The 24,897-nt window shown below is 38.2% G+C and overlaps 1 protein-coding gene across 3 annotated transcripts; it reads left to right on the top strand.

Annotated features, from left to right (window-relative positions):
- Positions 1–773: 773 nt before the first annotated feature.
- On the top strand, positions 774–24,365 carry LOC112626550 (zinc finger protein 474). 3 transcript variants are annotated; one of them, XM_025388700.1, is made up of 3 exons: positions 828–944; positions 18,665–18,796; positions 22,575–24,365. In XM_025388700.1, the coding sequence occupies exon 3, from the start codon at positions 22,787–22,789 to the stop codon at positions 23,879–23,881; it is 1,095 nt and encodes a 364-aa protein (XP_025244485.1). In that variant the 5' UTR covers positions 828–944; positions 18,665–18,796; positions 22,575–22,786; the 3' UTR covers positions 23,882–24,365. The 3 variants fall into 3 exon arrangements, with proteins under 3 accessions (XP_025244483.1, XP_025244484.1, XP_025244485.1); XM_025388698.1 differs by lacking the exon at positions 18,665–18,796 and having other exon boundaries at positions 774–944; XM_025388699.1 differs by lacking the exon at positions 18,665–18,796 and having other exon boundaries at positions 821–965.
- The last annotated feature ends 532 nt before the right edge of the window (positions 24,366–24,897 follow it).

Below are 24,897 nucleotides of genomic sequence, written 5' to 3' on the forward strand. Positions count from 1 at the left end.
GGACAGAACTAATAGAATAGATGTATATATGACAGGGAGTTTATTAAGATGTATTGACTCACACAATCACAAGGTGAAGTTCCACAATAGATCATCTGCAAGCTGAGAAGTAGAGAAACCTCAAAAGTAGGGACGCCAACAGTGCAACCTTCAGTCTGTGGCCAAAGTCCCGAGAGCCCCTGGCAAACCCCTGGTGTAAGTCCAAGAGTCCAAAAGCTGAAGACCTGGAGTCCAATGTTCCACGGCAGGAAGCATCCAGCACAGGAGAAAGCTGAAGACCAGAAGACTCAGCAAGTCAAGTCCTTCCACCTTTTGCCTGCTTTATTCTGGCCGCACTGGCAGCTGATTAGATGGTGCCCACCCAGATTGAGGGTGGGTCTGCCTTTCCCAGTCCACTGACTCAGATGTTATTCTCCTTTGGCAGCACCCTCACAGACACACCCAGGAACAATACTTTGCATCTTTCAATCCAATCAAGTTGACAGTCAATATTAACCATCACAGTATTTTTAAAGTCCCTAGAAAAGATCAATAAGATAATCAGTAAATGTTGTTTTCTTTTCTTCCTTAAAATAAAATGTTGTGTTTCTACAGCAAGAAGAACCTGTGACTTAAATTTATCTGTCCCTGTTGGTTGCTGAGTCCGTCGGCAAAGTTCCTGGAGTCAATTTAAAAGAAAGCTGAAATCCATACCTACTTTGCTCTCTGTTTCCCATCAGTTACTAGAGAACTCAGTCCCGTCCCTTTTGTTGACAGGTTGCCAGGATACATCCAGGCCACAAAGGCTGCAGTTCCTGTTACTCAGCAGCCTCAAAAACTCACACCAACTCCTGCAAGGAATGTGAATCTTGGAGGTCCCAGCTATTCTGTTCCTGTTTCCATCAGCTCCTTCCCTGAAAACTCAGAGGTGCTCAGCATGCCACACTAAAAACCAAACTAAAAAGGTAAAGAACAAACGTCCCAAGGTGAGGCTCTCGCGGAGAGCATTCTCTGTTGTCTGGTGCATTCTCGGTTGCATTCTCTGTTGCATTCTCTGTGTGCATTCTCTGTTGTCTGGTAGGTCTTAAATCTCAAACCTTTCAACTAATAACAACTACTTCTCTTAGACATTCTTGGTCTCTTCCATTGGCTTCTCACCAGTATTCAGTAAATATTTCCTTGCTATAGAAAATAAATCCAAATGATAATAATAATAATTGGTTCTTAAGTGAAAAATCTCAAGTACTACTAAACAAAACAATAAATGTCATTTTACTTCTTTGGATGCTGGCAATGACGAATGAACTATGGATTAAATGTTCTAATACTAAAAGATAATAAAATTGTATTTAAAAGAATGATTTTTAAAATAACTTTCTTCAAAGAAAAGTAGATGAAGTAGGGTTTTAACATTAATTCAGAACTATATGCTTATTAGCCAGATTATCCGTGACAGAAAAGGGGTGTTAAAGGCTATAATTACTCAATTGTTGTGGCTTTTTTTTTTAATTATTTGAAATAAAATCGACGTGGGGTAAATTGTAACCACTCTGGAGTTCTTAAATTCAAGTTTCTAAAAGCAATGTGTTTAACAGGTACATACAACCGTGTCATGGTCACCTCAGTCAGGGCAAGGGACATTTTTTCACCCCAGAATGTTTCCACATCCTTTCCAGCCAGTCTTCCCTCCATAGGTGGCCACTGTTTTGATTTCTATCCCCAAAGAATACTTGGCCATTCATGAACTTTATGTGAATAGAATGATACCATATATATTATACTGTTGGACTGATGTCTCTGGTTTGGCAGAATGTTTTTTCAAACATTTCAATGTGACTTTTTAAGTCAGTAGTACAATTCTTTTTAAAGGTAAGTATAATTGCATTATATGCGTATTCTACATTTGTTTATTATATTGATTTTTTTTTTCTAGTTTGGGCCTCATATAGCTAAAGCAGCTATAACCATTCTTGCACAAAGTATTTTTCTCCTAATTTTATTTTTTATGTCTAATTTTTTTCCTGCTTTATTGAGGTACGATTGACAAATAAAAATCACACATATTTGGGGTTTATCGTGAAATGTGTTGATATCTGTAGACATTGTGAAATGATCACCACAATCAAGCTAATTAAGTATTCATCATATCACATAGTTACCTTTTTTGAGTGTGGTGAGAATGCTTGGGATCTACTATCTTAACACATTTCAATTATTAATTATAATAATTCTTAATTATAGTCACAATGCTGTACATTAGGTTTCTAGCATTTACTCACCTATAGCTGAAGGTTTGTACCCTTTTCCTATCTTCCCTTCACCTCATCCTCCACTCATGGTAACCATTATTGCACTCAGTAGGTAGGTATAGGAAGATGCTCACCATCACTAATCAACAGAGAAATGCAAATAAAAATCACGAGGAGATATTACCATATATTTGTGAGAATGACTGTTAAAAAGATAAAAGATAACAAGTGTTGGTGAGAATGTGGAGAAAAGGGAACGCTTATACACTGTCTGTGGGATTGTAATTTAATATAACCATTATGGAAAACAATATGGAAGTTCCTCAAAAAGTTAAAAGGAGAACTACCATCTGATCTAGCAATCCCACTGCTGGGTATACATCCAAAGAAAATGAAATTAGTATATAAAAGAGATATCTACACTCCCTTGTTAACTGCAGCAGTATTTACAATGGTCAATGTATAGGAACAAATTATCTATCAACAGATAAATGGATAAAGAAAATGTGGTATAAACATATAATAGAATATTATTGAACCATAAAAAAGAAGAAAATTCTGCTATTTTCAACAACATGGATGAATCTTGAGGACATTATACTAAGTGAAATAAGCCAGATACGAAAGACAAACACTGTGTGATCTCACTTATATGTGAGGGGAAAAGGAAGCCTGCACAAGTCTTAGTAGATATATGTCCTTATTTATTTTGGATTCGGACCCAGGAGTGAAACTAATGAGTGATAGGGTAGATGTTTGCGATAAATATGGAATAACATCTCACAGTGATCACAATTTGCATATTCCTGATGACTAATGGAGTACTTTTCATGAGCTTCTTGGAGATTTGTATCTTTTTAAAAATTATCTATTCATACCTTTTACCCATTTAACATTTTTTTCTTTTTAATGTCTTTTTCATTAATGTATAACTCACATACAATAAAATGCATAAAATGCACCCATTTTAAGTACACAATTTGATGAGTTTTGACAAATGATTATATCCATGTCACCAACAAAGATATAAATAAAAGAAAGTGTCCATAACCTTTGTAGTCAATTTTCCATTCGTGCACCTACCCACCAAACAATCACTGATATACTTTCTGTCACTACAGATTAGCTTTGCTTATTCTAGGGTTTCATATAAATGGAATAATTCAGTACCTATGCTTCTTTTGTATTTGACTTTTTTAGCAGCACATTATTCAAAGGGATCCATGTAGTGTATATTAGTAGTTTGTTCATTTGTATTGTGAAACAACATTCTACTGTATGAATATGCTATAATTTTGTGTTCATTTATCTATTGATGTATGTTTATGTTATTCCCAGTTTTTCACTACTATGAGTAAAGCTACTGTAAACATTTGTAAATGACTTTTTATGGACATATACTTTCATTTTTCTTAGGTAATTATTTAAAATGTCAATATCATTGGGTAGGCATAGGTTTAACTTTATCGAGTTAAATTTTTAGATAATCCAATTTTTAAATATATGTCTTGCAAGCATTTCTTCCCAATCTATGTCTTGCCTTTTAATTTCCTTAATTTTTTTAATGTGCAGAAGTTTGTAATTAAGAGAAAGTATAATTTATTATATTTTTCTTTTATACTTAGTTCTTTTTGTGTTTTGTCTAACAAATCTTTGCAAATATTAGGATCATAGATACTATCTTCTTAAAGTTTTATCATTTTTACTTTTATATTAAGTTCCATGATCCATCTTGAGTTAATTTTTGTGTGCAGTGAAAGTTAGGAGTTGATATTTTCTCCCTGTGTGCATCCTGTTGTTCCACTCTCATTTGTTAAAAAGATTTTCCTCCCTCCATTGAATTGTGTTGACATCTTCATGCAAAATGAATTGATCATGTATGTAAATTGACCATATGCTTCTGGACTATCTATCCTGTTACATGAATCTACTTGTCTATCCTTATTGGCATATTAATTTTAATAAGCCAACTTATATTATTTGAATACTTTAAACAAGTATTCAAAATAAATATGGAAGTTGAGTCCTTCCATGACTGCTTACTAATGAACCATACACAAGAATTAGAATCAGGTTGGGCAATCCTCCTTGCATGTTGCCCAAATGTTTCCCCAGGCAGCAACCTTATTTTAAGTGATTCTGTAATAAGCGAAAGCCAAAAATATAGTCACAAACTTATTCAGGAATCATAATCCCAGTGAAAAAAATTAGTATTTTTCAAGACTATTAATATAGAATGTGGCTTCAACTTAATTTTATTTATTAATTTATTCAATAATTTATTGAGCATCTACTGTATTCCAGACACTGTTCTAGACAGGAAAAAGCAGAAGGAGAATATTTATTTGTTCATAATTTCTGCAAGAAAACATTATTTATATCATCAACTCTGTTTCCTATTTAACAGTATATTTCTCACAATTACAGAAAAAAATCTATACCTAGTAAAATAAGCGTCAGAATAAATGTCATCACATATCTTACAAATTGACAGAAAATTATAAACATTCAAATATTAACTAAGAAAAGATATTTTCCAGCCTTTCCAAATCTTTCTATCACTTCCATAAGATACCTATTTCTTTTGAGACTAAAATGTAAACTATTATTTCTATTAGTTGCATTTTCCAGATTACTTTATTCATTCATTCATTCATTCATTCATTCATTCATTCATTTCTTTGAGAAAGGGTCTTGCTCTGTCACCCAGACTGGAGTGCAGCAGCACAATCACAGTTCACTGCAGCCTCGACCTCCTGGGCTCAAGTGATCCTCCTACCCGAATACCCCAAGCAGCTGGGACTACAGGCGTGCACCACCATGCCTGGCTATTTTTTTAATATTTTGTAGTGATGAGATTTTACTGTATTTCCCAGGGTGGTCTTGAACTCCTGAGCTCAAGCAATCCTCCCACCCTGGCTCCCAAAATGCTGCGATTACAAGCGTGAGCCATAGCGCCCAGCTCCAGCTTATTTTAGAATTTAAATATTATCTATTCTTTCTAAGAGAATTTTTTGTTTTACCAACTAGACCTCCATATGACTGTTTCTTCTCTGGGTCTACATAATTTGAATAAATACGTAACAGTATGTTAACTCATTTTCTCAGAGTATCTGGTGAATGATACATTTTCAAGATTATATGCAATTCTAGACGTAAGTTGTAAATGGTGAGGAAAGTGAACCATTCCAAAACACCCTTCCTGAGGAATCAGTGATGATTTCTGTGGAGTCTTACAAACCTGAAGAAGCAATTTCTAAATATCATAGCACACAAATATGGAAATAGGAATACACTATGTTGGGGGCAGCAGAGAGGGATAATGTAAAGAAGGCAAGTTGTTAATTGGTTAAAAAGGATGGCAAACTGCAAATAGAATGTCCAAGGTGCAATGCAGCCAAGCATTTGTTTGAGAGAAGACTCTAACAGGAGCCTTATGGAGTTCTGTGCAGATGGCATTTAGTAGGATTCTGGTTGCATTGAGTACTGTAAGTTCACATTGATTAATAACTTGATGTCTTAACGTTAAAATGAAATCTAGTTTGAATGGTCTAAAGGAAAGATTAGAAAATGTTCTTGTCTTTGCCCAAATGGTAAATAGTTAAGGGCTTTTAAGTCATACACTCTGCCATTGTAGGGCAAAAGCAGTCAACGACAAACATAAATGAATAAACATGACTGTGTTTCAATAAAACTTTATTTACAAAAGAGCTGAACAATGGCCAGATTTATCCTGGGGGCCATAGTTTGTCAGCCCTTCCAATGTTCAAGAAGTTCTGATGAGATACCTTCCAAAAATCATACATTGATATTGAAAGGCCTGTGGCCTTGAAAATGTTCTTCTTGAGTGCCTGGTACTTGGTGGGGGGTCGCTTTAGAAGGGAGATGACTAGAGATAATTATATGCCAAAGAATGAAACGAAACCCCTATCTCTTGCCATAGACAAAAATCAAATCAAAAAGGACTAAAGTAAATCTAAGATATAAAACTATAAATCTTCTAGAAGAAAACACTGGGAAAACACTATCATACATTGGTCTGGTCAAAGACTTCTTGAGTAAGATCTCAAAAGCACAGGCAACCAAAACAAAAATGGACAAATGGGATCACAGCCAGCTAAAAAGCTTCTACCTAGCAAAGGAAACAATCAACAAAGTGAAGAGACAACCTATAAATTGGAGAAAATATTTGCAAACTACCCATCTGACAAGGGATTAATTATCAGATTATATAAGGAGCCCAAACGACTCAATAGTGAAAAACTAAATTATACATTTTTAAAATGAGCAAAAATCCAGGCTTGGTGCCATGCACCTATAATCCCAGCTACTCGGGATGCTGAGGTGGGCGGGTCACTTGAGGACCTAAGTTAGAGACCAGCCTGGGCAACATATCAAGACTTCATCTCAAAAATATTTTTTATTTAGAAAAAAATTAAAACTGGACAAAAGGTCTATATAGATATTTCAAAAGAAGACCTACAAACAGTCAAAAAATGTTCAACATCACTAATCATCAAAAAAATGCAAATCAAAACTAAAACAAGGTATCATCTCATCTCAGTTAAAATGGATTTTATCAGAAAGACAGGCAATATTGATTGCTGGAGAGGATGTGGAGAAAGGGCAACCCTCGTACACTGTTGGTAGGAATGTAAATTAGTACAGCCACTATGAACAGTATGGAAGTTCCTCACAAAACTCAAAGTAGAACTACAATATGATCCAGCAAACTAACTGCCGGGTATATATCCAAAAAAGTCAGAATCAGTATGTCAAAGAGATATCTGCACTCCCTTGTTTATTGCAGCAATATTCATAAGAGCCAAAGTATGGAGTCAAGATAGGTGTACACCCGTGGATCAATGGATAAAGAAAATGTGGCATATATACACAATGGAATATTATTCAGTCATAAAAGGAGTAAAATCATGTCATTTACAACAACATGTATTGAACTAGAGGACATTATGTTAAGTGAAATAAGCTAAGCACAGAAAGACAGTAGAACATGTTCTCACTCAAATGTGGGAGATAAAATAATTTAGATCTCGCTGAGGTAGAGAGTAGAATGATGGTTGCCAGAGCTGGGAAGGGTAATGGGAAATGGATAAGTAGGGGTTGGTTAATGAGCACAAAAATACAGTTAGAGAGAATAAGATCTAATGTTCAGGAACATAATAGGGCAACTATAGTTAACAATAAGCTATTGTAAATATTTCAAAATAATGAAAATAGTAGAATTGTAATGTTCCCAACACAAAATAATGATAAATGCTTGAGGAGGTAGATATCCCACTTACCCTGATTTGATTATTACATGTTGTATGCTTATATCAAAATATCATACCTATCCCATAAATATGTACAACAACTATGTATTCATAATAATTAAAAATTTAAAAAAGAAAAGATCTGACTTCCAAGGGGAATTAAATTTTGAAAGTCGTTAGCACTCAGAACATATATGGTCAAGAAAAACAATGTATGAATAAACTTAGCTCGGGGAAGTCAAACTCTGTGATTCTCCTTCAGCTTTTTACCTAGTTAGGAAGTGCCCCCAGCACATGTGACTAGCTGCTCATATGGCCACCATTGGTGTGCCTGTCTGGGTCCATTCTCTAGGGAGCACCAGCCCATCTATTCTGGTTGCTCACTACTTGATAAACTTTACCATGAGGTATAGTGCTTGGTCTAGTTCGTGGTCCTTGGAGAGATTCTCATTTCTCTTAGATTCAGTATAGTTATGCTTTTAAAGCTATAATATTTTTATTATGCTAATTCCTTGAGATAGTTTTATAAAAATGACAAGAGTTAAATGGTCACGTATGCGTAAGACTTGAGAAAATATTACAAAGCTGTCTGTTAAAGCTTCTTTTGCAAAAGCACCTTTATGTTTTTTATTCCTCATATAAACAATGAATTTCAGTTTTGTTTAAAAATTTAATATAAAATCAAGCTAATCTCACTCAGCTCAGTCAACATTAAATTTATTTTGTTATGACCTACAATGTGCCTGGCACTGGGCTAGGTGCTGGGGATATAACTATGTAGAGAGCAAGTAACCCTCTGCTGTCTTGAAGTTTACATGCAATTTAAGGAGACAAATATTATACATGCAAACAAACAAAACAAAAACATAGGTGCTGAGTGCTGTAAAGATGATAAACAGTGGCATCACTGAACATAACTATGATGGTGATGGTGACATCGGTTCCATGAATGAACATAAATGGGCATGTGTATGTTCACGTGTATGGGTGCACGTGGATGTGTAAGTGTGTGTGTTTAGGAGAGAGGGAGAGAAATTACTTGAAAAAGAGTAGTCAAGAGTTCAAGGCTAGCCTGACCAACATGTCGAAACCCTGTCTCTACTAAAAATACAATAGCCAGGTGTGGTAGCAGGTGCCTGCAATAGCTCCTTGGGACGCTGAGGCAGGAGAATAGCTTGAACCTGGAAGGCAGAGGTTGCAGTGAGCTGAGATTACAACACTGCACTTCAGCTTGGGCGACAGAGTAAGACTCTGTCCCCCGCCCCACCCCACCCCCAAAAAAAAAGTAGTTTGGAAAGGCCTGAGTTGACAATATTTAAATAGAGACCTGAAGTATAAAATAAGAAAGCCAAGCAAAGAACTGGAGGAAGATTCCAAGCAATGGCAAGAGCATGTGCAAAGCCTCTTTCCAGTCCCTCCCCGAATCTCCACCAGAGTGACAGAGAGTTTGACTTGTCTGAGGAACTGAGAGGTGAACATGGATGGAGCACAGTGCAGAAAGAGGAGAGCAAAAGGAGATAGGCAGAAACTGAGGGAGGTACAAAGTTACAGAGGGCATTCAAGGTCAAGAGGTTGGATTTTATTTTGAGAGTAGTGGGACAACCATGGAGCAGTTAGGCAACAGAGGTTTAAGTTGTGATTGTAGCTTAAGGAGTTAAATGTGACTGCTCTGAAAAAGATAGATGGGGGTTGATAGCGGAAGTGGCTCTTCACCTACATGGTTGAAACAGCCCACAGATGGGAGGCACGCCCATTCACCTGCCTGGCATTAGATTTACGAGTGCAGGCAAAACAGTCTAAAGGAATAACCAATCACTTCAATGCTAGATGTGGAAATGCTTCTACATAAATTGATGTAATATCACAAGAAGTTATCCAATATCAGATGGGTAGAATGAAGACAGGAGTAAAAAAACATGGGAAAGGAGACATATTAAAATGCAAAGGCAGCAAATACTAAGATGAGAAGGGGAGCAGAAGGAAAATATAAGAAGATGATAGAATAAGATAAGTTTTTTTCTACCAAATTATTAATGGGTAATCACATAGGAAACAAAAACATGCTAAATATTGTTTAGAGTGTCTGTCAGTGCCTTTTCCCTTTTCCCTTTTCCCTCGTTGTCTAATTCCTTACCTTACATTTCACATGCAAACCCACAATAAGACGGGGAATCTACTTGAAGAGCTGAGGCAAAGGAAAACATCCTCATGATCTTCTCAGCCTGGCCTCACCATCAGTGTGACTTCTCCCAAGTTCAAAGATATGTTCAAGAGGTTATTTTAGTGAAATTATTGTGAAATGAACAGAGAGCAAAATGAAGAGTAGTGAGGACTGGAAATAGAAGAAAAAAGGCAATTGGGCAAAGACTCGAATCTCGAGTTTCAGTTAGTCTCTCAGCCAACAATTGTCCTTATTAGTACCATATGACCTAGTTACAATCCAGCATATCATCACCATATATCATAAGTGTCAGATGGACTGGTATTGTGGCATGGATTAATTACTAAATGAAGATTATAACATTGATTATCAATGCATCCACTTGACCCGGCAGAAATATGGAGAGGAATGTATAAGGTCTATGATGTATGTGTGTATGTGTGTGTGTGTGTGTGTGTGTATGTGTATGTGTATTCATGTGTGTGAACAATTGGAAGCAGAGTCCTCAGTAAGGTGATAATAAATATAACTGACAAAATTCTATTTTCTTGACAATCAAGTATACACATCCATTGAAAGAATGGAAAAATATATAATTATTTTGTGAAAGACTTTTTCCATTTTGGTTCATTTAAAAATCATTAATGGGTAATAAAAGTTAATAACATTCCTTGAATCCGTTCATGGCATTTCCACTCAGAAATACTAAATGATTGTGAAACATTAAAATCAGATAAATCTTGGATTGCTTTATCTATTCAGTTCCAAGTGAACTATCTTATATAGGAAACATATGACATTTCATCAACAAAAATTAAAACCACATTTTCCCCTTCAGTTAACCTGTGTCTGATGTAAAACACCATGTCAAATAGAGTTTTATTATTTGAACTATTGGGGCACTTATGGGTGTTAAGCAGTTTCCAAATAAAGTTTTCAACAGAGATCCCAGAAGTAGCACAGGAATGCTATTTTAGCTAAAATTACTTAAATGAACACTATCCATTCCTTGCCTACATGAAACAGGCTTCATTATCATTCCCTAAAAATGTAATGATCTTTCATGTAATCAAATTTATTTTATTGTCAATTTTGTACCTGGAATTTTACAGTCGACTAAAAAGGATCAAGATTTGTGACCTAAAAAATTGCCATTATTTCATGACATTTACAGGAAAAATCCTAAATGTATGAATTTTCAAATATTGATTTCATAATGTCTTCAGGTAGTTCAGCCTATTCTATGCATTTTTTTCCATACAATTATGGTACTATAAGATTCTGGTATTTGAAAAACTAGAAAACAAGGATCATGATGAACAAGTAGATGAAAACCAGCTTATAACACTTAAATTAGGAAGAAAGAGTAGTGACTGAATAAAAGTGAAACATTAAGAAATTGTTAATGTCTGTTGAAAGGAAATAAGGACATGACATTACATCTGCACATTCCGGCCCTGGGATCCAGAGTAAACTCATCAGTTCTCAAGGTAAAGAAGAAAAAACCTTTTAAGGCAGCTTAGGAATTATTTTCCATATTTGCATTTAATGGAGCGGTCTTTGAAGAGAGGACTTATAAGCACAATGGACAGGAAAGGTAAAGGGGAAGAGTGAAAAAAGAGGATGCTCCTGATGCCTGTTATTGGTGTCCTATGAACGTAGGCCAGTGGAATTCTCTGAAAAGTTTACCTAGAAGCTGTGCTAACCTCAAACCATCACACAAGACCCTCACAGGTGAAGCACTCTTCTGGACCCTGGAATTGGAAACCCTAAGTGTTATGGTAGAATGTTTTGTCCCTTCCAAAATTCATGTTGAAATTTAATTCCAACCAAAATTCAGATGCTACCAATGTGATAAATTCTCATTAAAAACAGAAGTAGTGGATATTTATTAAACAGTTGATACAATTATATAGAGCTTAATACACACATATGAGTACAAATAAAATTGAGGTTTCTGACACCTCGATTTTATTTGCACTCATGTGTATGTATTGTACTCATGTGTGTGTATACCACAGGCAGCACCTCCAATGTTCTTGTGCTATTTGACAGTATATTCCAAATTTTGTCCTCGCTTTGCTCATGTTTATGTAGAGCATACGGAATGGGTATGAGCTAGATAAACAGCAATGACCATGAGCTACTGATGCCAAGGGGACATTTAATGGGGTTACACACAAGTGTTATAGCACAGCAGGATGGGAGATCAATTTTAGGTTGGGATTCCATATAGGAAATGACACCACAAAATGGAAATGTGTTTTCAGCTTTTATTTTTTATTTTATTTTATTTTTTGAGACAGTCTGTTGCTCAGGCTGGAGTGCCATGGCGCAATCTTGGCTCACAGCAGCCTCCAACTCTCAGTTTCAAGCTATTCTCATGTTTCAGCCACTCAAGTAACTAGGATTACAGATGTGTACCACCACACCTGGCTATTTTTTTTTGTTTGTTTGTTTTGTTTTTTTTTTTGAGATGGAGTCTCCCTCTGTTGCCAGGCTAGAGTGCAGTGGTGCGATTTTGACTCAGAGCAACCTCTGCCTCCTGGGTTCAAGCGATTCTCCTGCCTCAGCCTCCTGAGTAGCTGGGATTACAGGAGCACGCCACCACACCTGGTTAATTTTTGTATTTTTAGTAGAGACGAGGTTTTGCCATGTTGGTCAGGATGTTCTTGATCTCTTGACCTCATGATCCATCCACCTCGACCTCCCAAAGTGTGGGGATTACAGGTGTGAGCCACTGCACCCAGTCCTGCCTAATTTTTTGTAGAGATGAGGTTTCACCATGTTGGCCAGGCTAGTCTTGAACTCCTGACCTCAAGTGATCCTCTCACCTCGGCCTCCCAAAGTGCTGGGATTACAGGCATGAACCACTACACCCAGCTCACAGCAAGATCATCTTTCTTTTGGGGGCAGTAGAAGAGAATCTATTTCCTTGGTCTTCCTGGCTTCAAGAGGTGCCTGCATTTTTTTGGCTCTTAGACTCCTTCTTTGAACAGCTAATTGAGGCCTTTTCACACTTCAAATTTTTTCTGCTGCTGTCTCTCTCTCACTGACTGGGGAAGAAGTTCTCCACATTTGATGACTCATGTGATTAGACTGGGACCCTCACTTCTAATGCTGCTTTCTCCAGAATATAACAAAGTTAAAATATAAGCCACATTTTTCCCAGTAGTGAGCTGGAATTGTTGGCATTGCCTTATCTCTCCAGCCAGATGGAAAACCCAGAGGACGTTAGCAGTGGTGTCAACCACGGAATGCTATATTCTTCACTCTCTTTCTAATGGCATCTTGTCCTTATTGGGTATTCTTGTTGGGTTGTCCTAAACTTAAAGCTCAGATAGATAGTGGAAATAATGAAACAAAGTGAAATAGAACCCAGAGGTGGGAAAAAAGACCCTGTTGAAAACACAAGAAAGATAGGAAACATCAACATCCACAAAGTTGATTTTAAATTAAACTCTTCCCACCCAATATCCTAATATTTCCAATCCTATGTGTGACTTAAAATATACATGTGACCTTTGTGTTTACTAAAGGCAAACAGAACAAGGCAGTCGAGAGTTATTGGTCATGGGGTGGAAGGAGGCTTTCAATAAATGTTGAACCCCAAAAATTTTGAACTAGAAGCTGAAGAGGTTTTTAAATGAGCCATCACCACATTGCATGGTTGTTTGGGTCTGGGGACACAAAGAATGAGCAAGTTTCCCCCAGACACCAGGAGACTCATTCTGGTGGTTTTCTCCAGCAGGGAATATTTTATATAAGCTTTCCTGGGAAATGAGAATTTGTAGGGCTGAGGATTCTGAACCATCAGTGAGCTCTAACTATGTGGCCCATGAAAGAGTGCCTTGTTGCCATGATTCAGCGATGTCAAATGGTATGACAATAGTATTTTGATGACTTATTCACGTAGAAGGATGAGAGATGTGGGGAGAACAGCAACCAAAAGCCCATGTTCAGAAACAGCCTTCAGTTTGTGGGCACATACAAGCTACCAGGTCTCCAGAGTCACCGCCAGGCACGTCATGGCGAGCATATCGGAAAATAGAGGCACATTCATTCATGCACACAGCAGAAGCCCTGCCTGCCTTATGGACTCTGCTATTTTTGACTTCCTTCCCAGGCATTTTCCTCAGAAACAGCTTTGGGTGGAGAGCACATTATTAACAAAGGGTGTTGATGTCTGTAATGAATGGTATTGATAATCAGTGTAAGTGTTAGCCAGGCTCCAGGAGGCACTGACCTCCTGGAGGTGGACAGAAATAAGGCACAACTTTGAGACCCCTGTAAGGTAAGTGGGTGATGTGTTAGAAAGGTTCCTTCAGAATTCAGTGAGTCCATCTCTCTTATGCCAATTTATCCTGGCCTAGCAGCTCCGTTCATGCACAACTATATTCTTCATCGTGTTTGTTTCCACCTGGACACACAGAAGTGACCACACTTCTGATACTAACACAGTGTGGCTCAGAAGTCTGTGCCAAAATTGTCACACTGAGTTCAACTAAATCAAGAGTATAAAGACACTGGGAACTCTGTGCAAACATATCACATAATGGGGGCTGGCAAACATATGCATCTATTTGCAATTCTTTTAAAACATAGATACTAAAATATGGTTATCTGTGGATTTTTCCATCCAATGTTTAAAAACCATAATATATCCATTTTAGACACTTGATGGCTATAGATCTCATTCTAGGTTGAGAAGGGGCTACTGTACTGTTCTTACACATTTTCAGTTCAAACTAATTTATAGTTACTTCTTGACAAAATGGACAGCTTGGCAGAAAGAAAAAGTATACCAAATCCTGTAATCCCCATGAGGAAGCATAATTCTCTTATAAAGTATTTCCAGAGCAAATCTTTACAACCCAACTATGGTCTATATTGCTAAGAGCTTATTTATGGTTCTTTTAATTAGTTCTTTAAACTAATAATATAAAACATCTAACAGTCCTCATCTGGGGGGTCATTTAATGGTGAAGCAAGGTCCATTGGCTTAAATAGAAGAGTAGCTCTTATGATATCAACCGATCAATAGATCATTATGGGAATGCCTCTAAAAAGTTTACATGGTCCACAAAACACAATTTTGTCTGTTTGTGTTTTCCTTTTTTCTTTTTCTTTCTTCTATAATCCCACCTGTAGCTGTTCTAAACATTGGCAGCTTTATTTTTTCCTCTGAAGTTTTGTATATATCATCTTCTATAACCCTTTGATAACTTATGAAAATTCCTTCTTAGGTCACTGATTCTGTCTTTTCTTCTTGGATTTTACCCTCCCTCCTAGACCAAAGCATTTCAGCCCTAATCTACTTTCAGTCGGAAGATTCCTTTCTAAATATTCTAAATATTTAATAATAAATATGTTGTGTTTATAACAATTATATCCTATAAGACTTCAGTTGGATTCTCAGTTCCTTGAAGTGATTTTCAATATTTAATTAAGAAGAAAAATGTCCCCACAGGACACTTTCAAGCAAGAAGCATGAACTATAAATTAGTGAATCCAACTAGTGAGAAGCTTTAGAAGAGTAAAGGCTGGCTCTCTGAGCTACAGGCACAGCTCTTACTCACCATCAGCTTATGTTGGATGTTGCCACACGGGAATGTGGGCTCTGTTCGGCCAGCTCTTCCACTTTTCAAGAGAAACCAAAAATTCTTATTTTTTGCGACGTCTCCCACTTTTAAAATAATGGGAACTAAGTCAAGCAGTTTTGACTTTCTGCAGGCTAAAAAGAACATAGCTATGGACCAGATGTGCCTATGAGCCAATGCTTAAAAAATCTTGAAAAAAACATATTGGTATAGAGCTATTCTGTTGGAATAAAATTATCCTAAATGTGAGAAAATATGGCATGTGAAATTCCTTTGAAGACTTTTTTCTTTTTTTTTCCACTTTTTTCTTTTTTGGGCTATCCTTTAAATTTCAATGTATTATAGGCCTCTAATGTGATTCTACTGACAGTTTGTAGAACCAGTGCTCCACCACTGCAAATGTCAATATTACAATTATATGATCATACCTGTGTGGCATTCATGACTCTTGGGTACTCTGTAATTTGGATGCTCAATATAGAGTGAAAATTACAGGCTTGATCTAACAATAGTTTTCATAGAGTGATATTATAAGCCTTAACAACATAAAATGCCTTTTGCAGAGGGCTCTAGTTAGAAGCACAAAGAGTGCATTTCTCCCAATTTTTTCATAGCTTTTCTAACGCCATAGAGTATTATGTTCATACTTGACAATTAGATTGAATGAAAGTGAAAGAACTTATTTTCTTGGCTTAAAATTATTCATAGTGAAGGAGAGACAAAGAAAAGGAATTTTTTCATTAGTTATTTATAATCAGTCTAGAAATGCCAATATTTTCTCAAAGCCATGCCTCAGGCTAAGTGGCTTTTATGAAAATGCTTCCACTTTTTACCTTTCAAATGCTGCTCCTATATTTCTTAAACCATACTGCTTCTAGGTCCCAGCTGCTCTCACATGGCCTTTCCCACTCACATCAGATTGGCTAAGGTCTGCAGATGCCATGGGACCAGATGCTGCCTAGAAGAGAGTGTGCAGAACCAGTGAGAATGAGCCAGACGAGCTGCCCAGCTGCCCTCAACGCTCCTGGTCACCTTTGGTCTATGAGTAGGATCGCTTTGCTGTGGCTCTGGTAGCCTTATGGCTGGGGGGTCAGCAGGTGAAGAGTGTCATATAAAATTTAGCAAAATACAAGCATGCTTAGAACAGAAGGTTTCCCTTATGAAATTTGTACAGCTACTGGAAAATGGAAGAACAATACTTTCTAGCTCTTAAAGCACGGTGATAGCGTAAAAATAACAAACATGCATTTTCAGTGGTCTGAATGAGTTGAGGATTAAATGTTCAGGTAAGAATCTTATTTTGTAAGATGCCATGAAAGAATTAATTTGCATTTATATTTATTGCAATATTTAAGTAATATGCAGATTGAATATCACAGATTATTATTACTTGTATTTTGAGGGTTGTTACATCGTTTGAATTATTAAAATTTAGAAACTTAGAAGATGGATTTGAAAATCAGATCTCCAAGGAGGGGACACAGACTGGCTGGTGATTGCATCTGGTGGGGAAGGGTCAGTTCGTCTGGTTTTACAAATTTGGTTGGATTCAGCTGCTGCTGTTGAAAAGAACTGCTGCTTCAGGAGTAGAGAAGTGTTGCTGGAATAATGCTCACAGCGACCACACACACACAGGAAGCCTTTAAAAGGATTAAATGCCCTCTTGCTCCCCAATTCTTGCATTCTCCTTCAATTATTCCTGTTGGCAGAGCATAACACAGAGCCAGCTTGCAAAGCAGAAACGGGCTGTGCAGAGTCCCAGTACCCATATCATAAAGCTAAATAAAGAAGATTGGGAGTATAGAAACAATAAGTTAACAACTGGCACAATATTGCTCTCCGCTAGCTCTTTAAGAAGCTCGTGGAAAAAATAGGCTATTTTTAGAAAAAATAGTCATTAAATTTTTTCACTTAAAAGAATCTCTAAAAAAGGAAGTGTTGTGATCAATTTCATAAGAACCATTGATCCAGTATTTATAGTATCAATTTTAATTATTGATTTTTAAGAAGTACATATTTAATAAGTCAATTTTGTACCCAAACCTCTACTCCCTCAAAAAAAATTCCTTCATCAAAAAATGCTGAAATTTGAAATAACATTATTAGAATTAATTGTGCTAATCACCACTATTAAAATACAAATATCTCTCAATTACTATTAGGTTTCTATGTGAATAACAGACTTTTAAAAATGGCTAAAATAAAAATAAAAATTTATTTTTCTTATGTAAATGAAGTCCAAGGAAGGCATTCCAGGGATTCTATGATGGTTCCAGCATTATCAGGGACCCAAGTCCATGCAGGTCTCTGCTCTGTCATATCAAGGGTTACATAGATGAAATCTGTTCTCAACTGGCTGCTAAAGCACCAGTCATCACATCCATCTTCTAAGCATCAATAAAAAGGAAAGTAAGAGAAGCAGGTGTTCTCTTCTATCTTTTCAAGAATTATTCTTACAAGTTCCACACAATATTTTCACTAACTACAAAGGAGCTTGTAGATGTGCCCAGCTGAAAACTGGGGCCTATTAATTGAGGGTGTTGAGTAGAATGGCTATTGGTAAGGAAATAACTGTCTCTGCCAGACATTGGAAGGGACATTACCTCATCAATTATAAGCCTTGGTGTGAATGAGTCCATCAGCTCCTTTTTGAAAGCAAGATTTCATAGGTAAGACAGACTGTGAGCATACAAGAATACTAGGCTGGAGAGTGGAGGCTACTGAATGGGGTGGGTGAAGAATATTGAAGATGAACCTCCTCTCTTTTAGAATCTTGCCAGAGCCACGATCAGCCCCACCTCCATCTTTCTTATTTATATTTTTGTTCATTTAAAGAATTTGAATTCCATACTAATAGAGAAGGGGTCATATCATGTATCCACCATATTTCTTTTGTTTCAAAGGACTAGTTTTTTTTCATATTTTAAGTTCTAGGGTACATGTGCACAACGTGCAGGTTTGATACATAGGTATATATGTGCCATGTTGGTTTGCTGCACCCATTAACTCGTCATTTGCTTTAGGTATTTCTCCTAATGCTATCCCTCCCCATGCCCCTTACCCCACGACAGGTCCCCATGTGTGATGTTCCCCGCACTGTGTCCAAGTGTTCTCATTGTTCAGTTCCCACTTATGAGTGAGAACATGCAGTGTTTGGTTGTCTGTCCTTGTGATAGTTTGCTCAGAATGATGGTTTCCAGCTTTATCCATGTCCCTGCAAAGGACAGGAACTCATCCTCAAAGGACTAGCTTATATTTTAAAAGATATGATCACACTTTTGATTGTGTTCTGTTCCCTCTCTTTTGGAGAGACACCTTCTAATGCCAAGATGGTTTTTGGATTTCCACGGTTATTACATTCATCTTTGTGTGTTTGTCTCTCCCTTCCCATGAACCCTGAAGAGAATGGAAAAATGGCATCATGTTGATAAAAAGTGATGTCTTCCAAGACATTCTTTAAATGTCCTATGTGCAGATATGGTCAAAACGAATAATCCAGGCCAACTGAGTGAACATTCTCCAGAGATGCTTGAGGTAAAACTGTCTGGCTTTGCAAAGTGATTCTCTTTATAAACCAGCAACATTGCTTTATGATGTTTTGGGTGACAGGCCAATTTCTTAGGTGATTTAAGTATATGTATTTAGTATTTTCCAGTACTTTTGCTTTCAGAGCTAACTTATAAAGGGAGAGCAACCAACACTGCTGTGCCGTGGCATGTTGCCTTTGCAGTCACTGGCGGAAACATTATGCATTTCTCCATAAGACACCTCCGTTCCCAAAAATTTCACTGGCTTCCAGCTACCTCATCTTTCATATTTTGATACCTTTAGTCACAATAAGGGAAAAATTTCAGGAGAACGTTGGAGGAGGAAAGGGATGGTAGAAAAAGAAAAGCTGAAGATTCAAATGGACGTTTTGTGATGTTTCATCGTGTTTGCTGCAGAGAAAATATTTGCAGTGCACAAATGTTCGTGTGCGGTAAGATCTATCCCTAATCAAAATGGTGACATGGCTTCAAACTGAGCACTACCTGGCCTCTTGGGGCAGCCTTCACTTTTACCCTGTGCCCATGATAAAGAAAGACAAAACACATCATTCATTGGTGGTCTGCCCCATTCCCCCAACTGGTCCCTACCTCTGCTGGTTATGTAGATTTTTCTGAAGATATTGGTGAAATTAAGACAAGACTCTGTACTGCACATCACTCAGGAAAAACTACATCTAGGAAACAACTGTATATGGAAAAAGTGATTTTTTTGGGGGGGCGGGGGGGAGTTTCACTCTTGTCAACTAGGCTGGAGTGCAGTTCCGCGATCTTGGCTCTCTGCAAACTTTGCCTCCTGGGTTCAAGTGATTCTCCTGTCTCAGTCTCCTGAGTAGCTGGGATTACAGGCACCTGCCACCACACCAGGCTAATTTTTGTATTTCTAGTAGAGACAGGGTTTCACCATGTTGGCTGGGCTGGTCTCGAACTTCTGACCTCAGCTAATCTGCCCACCTCGGCCTCCCAAAGTGCTAGGATTATAGGCGTGAGCCACTGCACCTGGCGTGGCAAAAGTGATTCTTAATGGAGAAACAGAAAACCAAATACCACACATTCTCACTTATAAGTGGGAGCTAAATGTCAAGTACATGTGGGCATAAAGATGAGAACAACAGACAGCAGTGAATGCAAGCGGGGGGAGGGCTGAAAAACTACCTATTGGGTACTATGCTTACTACCTGGGAGATAGAAGATTCATGTGTAGTCCAAACCTCAGCATTACACAATATGCCCATATACCAAACCTGCACATGTACCCCCAAACCTATAAAAAAAGGTTGAAAAAAAATGGCCCCTGTCACTTAACATTGAAAACACTGTGTTCCATAGCCCCAGTCTCCCTCTTCTGCTTTGTCCCTCTCAGAGGCTTCTCCTCTGTGCCTTGTCTGCCCTCCTTTTCTTTGCCTCTTCTTTCTCCTAAAAGGAAGCATAACAGCTGGTGAGAGCTTAGTTACCTTTCCCTGAGGCATATGGATAGTACATTAAAACAGGGATGAAAACTAAAGGGAAGAAGCTCTGCTGGAGGAATTTAGGCAGAATGAATAATGGAAAGAGCCACATACTGGAGCCAAAGAGAGCTGGAATTGATTCACAGTTCTGTCATTTAGACACTGACAGCCTTGGGCAAATTACCTGTCTTTTCTGAGTCATTTTCGTTACTTATAAAATTGAAATAATAATACCTGCTTCATAATTATTTAACAATTAATTAAAATTATGTTTACAAAAACATCAGTGCCATATCTGGCACATAATTGGTATTCAATAAATATTACCTCTCTTACCTTATCAAAAGGGAGATGGAGGGGTTGTTATGGAAAGTCATGGAGATTTCTCAGTATTTTAATCTGCTGGGAACAGAATTGACTCGTGTGTGTGTGTGTGTGTGTGTGTGTGTGTGTGTGTGTGTATGAGAGGGAGAAAGACAGACAGAGAGACAGAGACAGAGGAAGAGAGACAGAGACAGAGAAAACTTAGGGGAAGGAGGCTTATTTGATTGCATTGATTTTTCTAATCTGCCTTCTTAAATCATATTAGTGTCTGCAATTTCCTAGTATCAAGGAAAACGATAAACTAAATTCCTCAGTGAACAGAGCCAATGAAGCAGAGTGGTTTATGGAAATAACCCATGGGCTGGATTAAAAACCTAATGAAATAATTTTACCCTATTCCTATGTTCCATAGATCTACTTTCTCTTTTAGATGGTACTAATCAAGTGATAAATTTCTCTGTTTCATTTTCTAGGCTGGCCACTCTGGGGCCAACACGTACTTTTGTCACATCTGTTAACATTACTGTCTTAAAATCTGTCAAAATAAAGAATAACTTCCTTCTCCTTGCCAGACCTGATTTGATACTCTTAAAGGCAAGGATTCAGACCTTTCTTGGCACCTAAGTCAGGAGCTGGGCACAGAGATCACAGCTCTTTTTGTTCTTTATCAAGTCCAGTGCTCGGGGTTTCCATATTCCCAGGACTGCTGGCCTTGCACTGCCCAAACTGAAGTGTTTGCCATGATGTGCAGGATCCAGCTTCACACCAGGGCTGCTCCTTCTGTGGTTAAGAACGGATGCTTTAGAGTTTATCACCCTGATCTGGGTCATCCTTCAGGAAATGAAAAAGGTCCTGAGGCTTCTGAAAATAATCGTTTTGGGGAGCCAGATTATAAACCCACAGTAAAATTTACTCATGACTTTTCCCAATACAAAAATTTAGGATTCTTCCCATAAATGGATATCTAAGCTGCCACTTCTTCTGGTGGGGATTCTTGGGGAATCCAGTGCCTTTGTTTTATATTTTAAAGATATTTTGAAGTCATATATTTATAAAACAAGAAAGTAGGTATGATACCTTTAAGAAAAAAGAGCCTCAAGCAGCATCTGTGTATCATCTTTCCATGAAAGATCTGCAGATATCTCACCAGGATGGGTGCCAGCCTAGGCTGTACTCTGCTGGAGAATTATAGCTCCACTTATTAATACTCTATTCCCATAATAAACAAAAGTGAATACATGATGTGTCACAAGAAGTTTATGTCCCTCTGAGGGCTATCCTGATAATCCTCTTAAGATTCATTCTTGAATTACTTCTTCTGCAAGAGTTCTTAATTTCAGGTCCATGGACACTCAAGAAGTCTGTGACACAACTTTATCTCAATTAAAATGTATATCACAACTAGAAACAGTTGACAAATTATTTCAGTAAAATTGATTTCACCTGTGATAGCAACAATTTTAATTTTTTGCTTGTAAACATATTACACAGAATTGTCAGAGGAATCCATGTCACTAACAAGTTAAGGATCTCTGACATAGTGGAAGTTTCTGTGGGGCCCAGGGGGTCTTTTTGTATGACCTGCTGATTTCATTAATCTAATTTTCACAGTTTGCAGTTTTCTCTTCTATGGTCTTACCACCCTGGTCTCAGCCTCTGTAGGTTTGCCTCATCTGTATCTATGATGTGCTGTCATTGTCAAGTTAACTTTTTGGGCAGAACACTATTTTTAATACAGTGATAGTGCAATTGATGATGGAAGATTTCCTCAGGTTTATGTCAGTTTATTGACCAAATCCCATATGCTGGTTATTATGCTAGTCAAAAAGTATACAAGGTCAATATTTAAAACAAGCAAAAAAAAAAAAAAAAAAGAAAGAAAGAAAGAAAGAAAAACACAAAAAAACTACGGCCCTTTATCAGTTTACAGCCCAAATATGTGTGTATGTGTGTGTATACATAATAACTTCTTATGTCTCCCACACCCCTCCACAGATCTTGCAGACATCTCAACTTTAATGAGGACTTTCCAACATTCCAGACTGCTGTCCTGCAATGAAGCTCTGAGTCATGGTCTGTGGGGCTAAGGTACTGGCAACAGTGTGAACCCCAGGACAACTAACCTCACTAACCTTCACTCTAAGCAGAAGCCCAGAGTGAGTCTGGCCTGAAATCAGAGCAAGCACTACAGAAAGACATCTTTGTTAATGGAAAGAGGAAAGAAGAAAAGAATTTCCAATAAGTTACAACAAACTTTTCACCATTCTAAAGAACCCACTTTCCTTATCAACCAAGCTGGGTTTCTCTCTAGTGACTCCTATTCTAGCCTTTTGCCAGAAACAGAGAGTGTTAATCCTGGTGAAAAGATTAAGACAGACACTCAGAAAAAGAGACCTGGGACTGTGATACTATCAAAACCGTCAAGTAGAAGAATTATATCGGAAAGCCAGCTTAGCCCCCCTGTGATCCCGGCCCGCAGGCCTGGATTCCAGGTATGCTACATCTGTGGTCGAGAATTTGGGTCCCAGTCAATTGCCATTCATGAACCCCAGTGCTTGCAGAAGTGGCATATTGAAAACAGTAAGTTGCCCAAGGGCTTGAGGAGGCCAGAACCCTCCAAACCACAGTCTCTGAGCGGCAGTGGGTCCTACAGTCTTCAGGCAAGTAATGAGGCTGCATTTCAGAGTGCCCAGGTTCAACTGCTGCCCTGTGAATCCTGTGGCCGCACATTCTTGCCAGATAATCTTCTTGTTCATCAGAGAAGCTGCAAGCCAAAGGGTGAGGGTGCCAGAGCACCACAATCAAACAGTTCTGATCATCTTACTGGCCTCAAGAAAGCTCGTAGTGGAACCCCAGCCCGACCAAGGACTGTTATCTGCTACATTTGTGGTAGGGAATTTGGCACCCTGTCCCTTCCTATTCATGAGCCCAAATGCCTGGAAAAGTGGAAAATAGAAAATGACCGGCTCCCTGTGGAGCTCCACCAGCCACTCCCACGGAAGCCTCAGCCCCTTCCGACTGCACAGTCCAGCCAAGTGGGACCAAGTCAAGCTCAGCTTGTGTCCTGCCCAAATTGTAGCCTAACCTTTACCTCAGACCACCTTCTGGTACACCAGAGAAGTTGTAAAACTCAGCCTCAGGGGCCAAAAGATCAGAATTTGACCTTAGGGAGTAAAGGAGGCCTAAAAGAGCCCACTAATTCCAAGCAGCAAAGGAACAGGGCAGCACCCAGTGTAACTGATAGGGTAATTCATGCCACACAAGAGGCTTTAGGTGAACCTGGTGGCGCCCTCTGCCTGTAGGGGAACGAGAGAAAACTATCCCTAGAATCAGTCACCTCGCCCCCTAGTATTTTTTCTATCAATGCCTTACATCAGCCTCAATGCAGCCTGTTCAAGTTAACTCCCTGTGGAACTCCAGGGCCTATATCTCTCTTGGCTGAATAGATATAAGAACATCCTTGCCTGATGGGTTCATATTCCTCTTCAGTTCTGCTGTCTAAAAGGAGAAGAGATGGACTTCTTTCTTCCCTGATCCCTGATACAAATAATCCCCAGGAGACTGTAATTTGAAAATGAGTCATTAATGCTGTGTCTACATCACAGAGATATAATTCCCATTCCAACAGCCAATATTTATTGCTGGTTTATTTTAGTCATCTACCTTAGGAATTCATTTTTGGCACTGCTGGGTTCTGCTGAGTTTATCTTACTAAAATAGAATCTGTGTCAAAAACCCCAAATGACTTTAGCAACAATTAAACACTGAAGAACTTGCAAAAATACACATAGTCTGTAAATACAGCATATTTTTTCTTTTGACACTTATATGGTTGTAGTAAGTAGGAAATTAACCCCAGTGTAGACAATGAAGCAACTAGGTTATTTTTTGGGAGGTGCTTGGTTCCTGCTGCTGCTCTGTGCCCTGTGTTCAGGCTGACGACAAGGCCCTGACCCCCCACCGTGGGCCATTGTGAACAAGCATGACCCCAGGAATCACCAGCTTGAATGGCAAAGAGTTTTTAGGGTTTTATCTAAAGTTTCATCATGGACAAGGATTGTAGAGAGATGCTTACGAGGGTGGCTACCTGCAAGATAAGGCCTGGTTCATGTTCTTTGTCCATTAAACCAGATTGTGGTTGCTTTGTCTTGTGTCAACCTTACAGAATATCAAATCATGAGAAACAGGAAGTGGTAAAGGTCTTTTTTCCATGGCTTGCTACTTGAAAAGCCCAGCCTGCAGAGATAATGAATTCTTCAGAAAACTAAGATTAGGCCGGGTGCGGTGGTTCATGCCTGTAATCCCAGCACTTTGGGAG

This window comes from Theropithecus gelada, chromosome 6 (genome assembly GCF_003255815.1).
Source record: "Theropithecus gelada isolate Dixy chromosome 6, Tgel_1.0, whole genome shotgun sequence".
Lineage (NCBI taxonomy): Eukaryota > Metazoa > Chordata > Mammalia > Primates > Cercopithecidae > Theropithecus > Theropithecus gelada.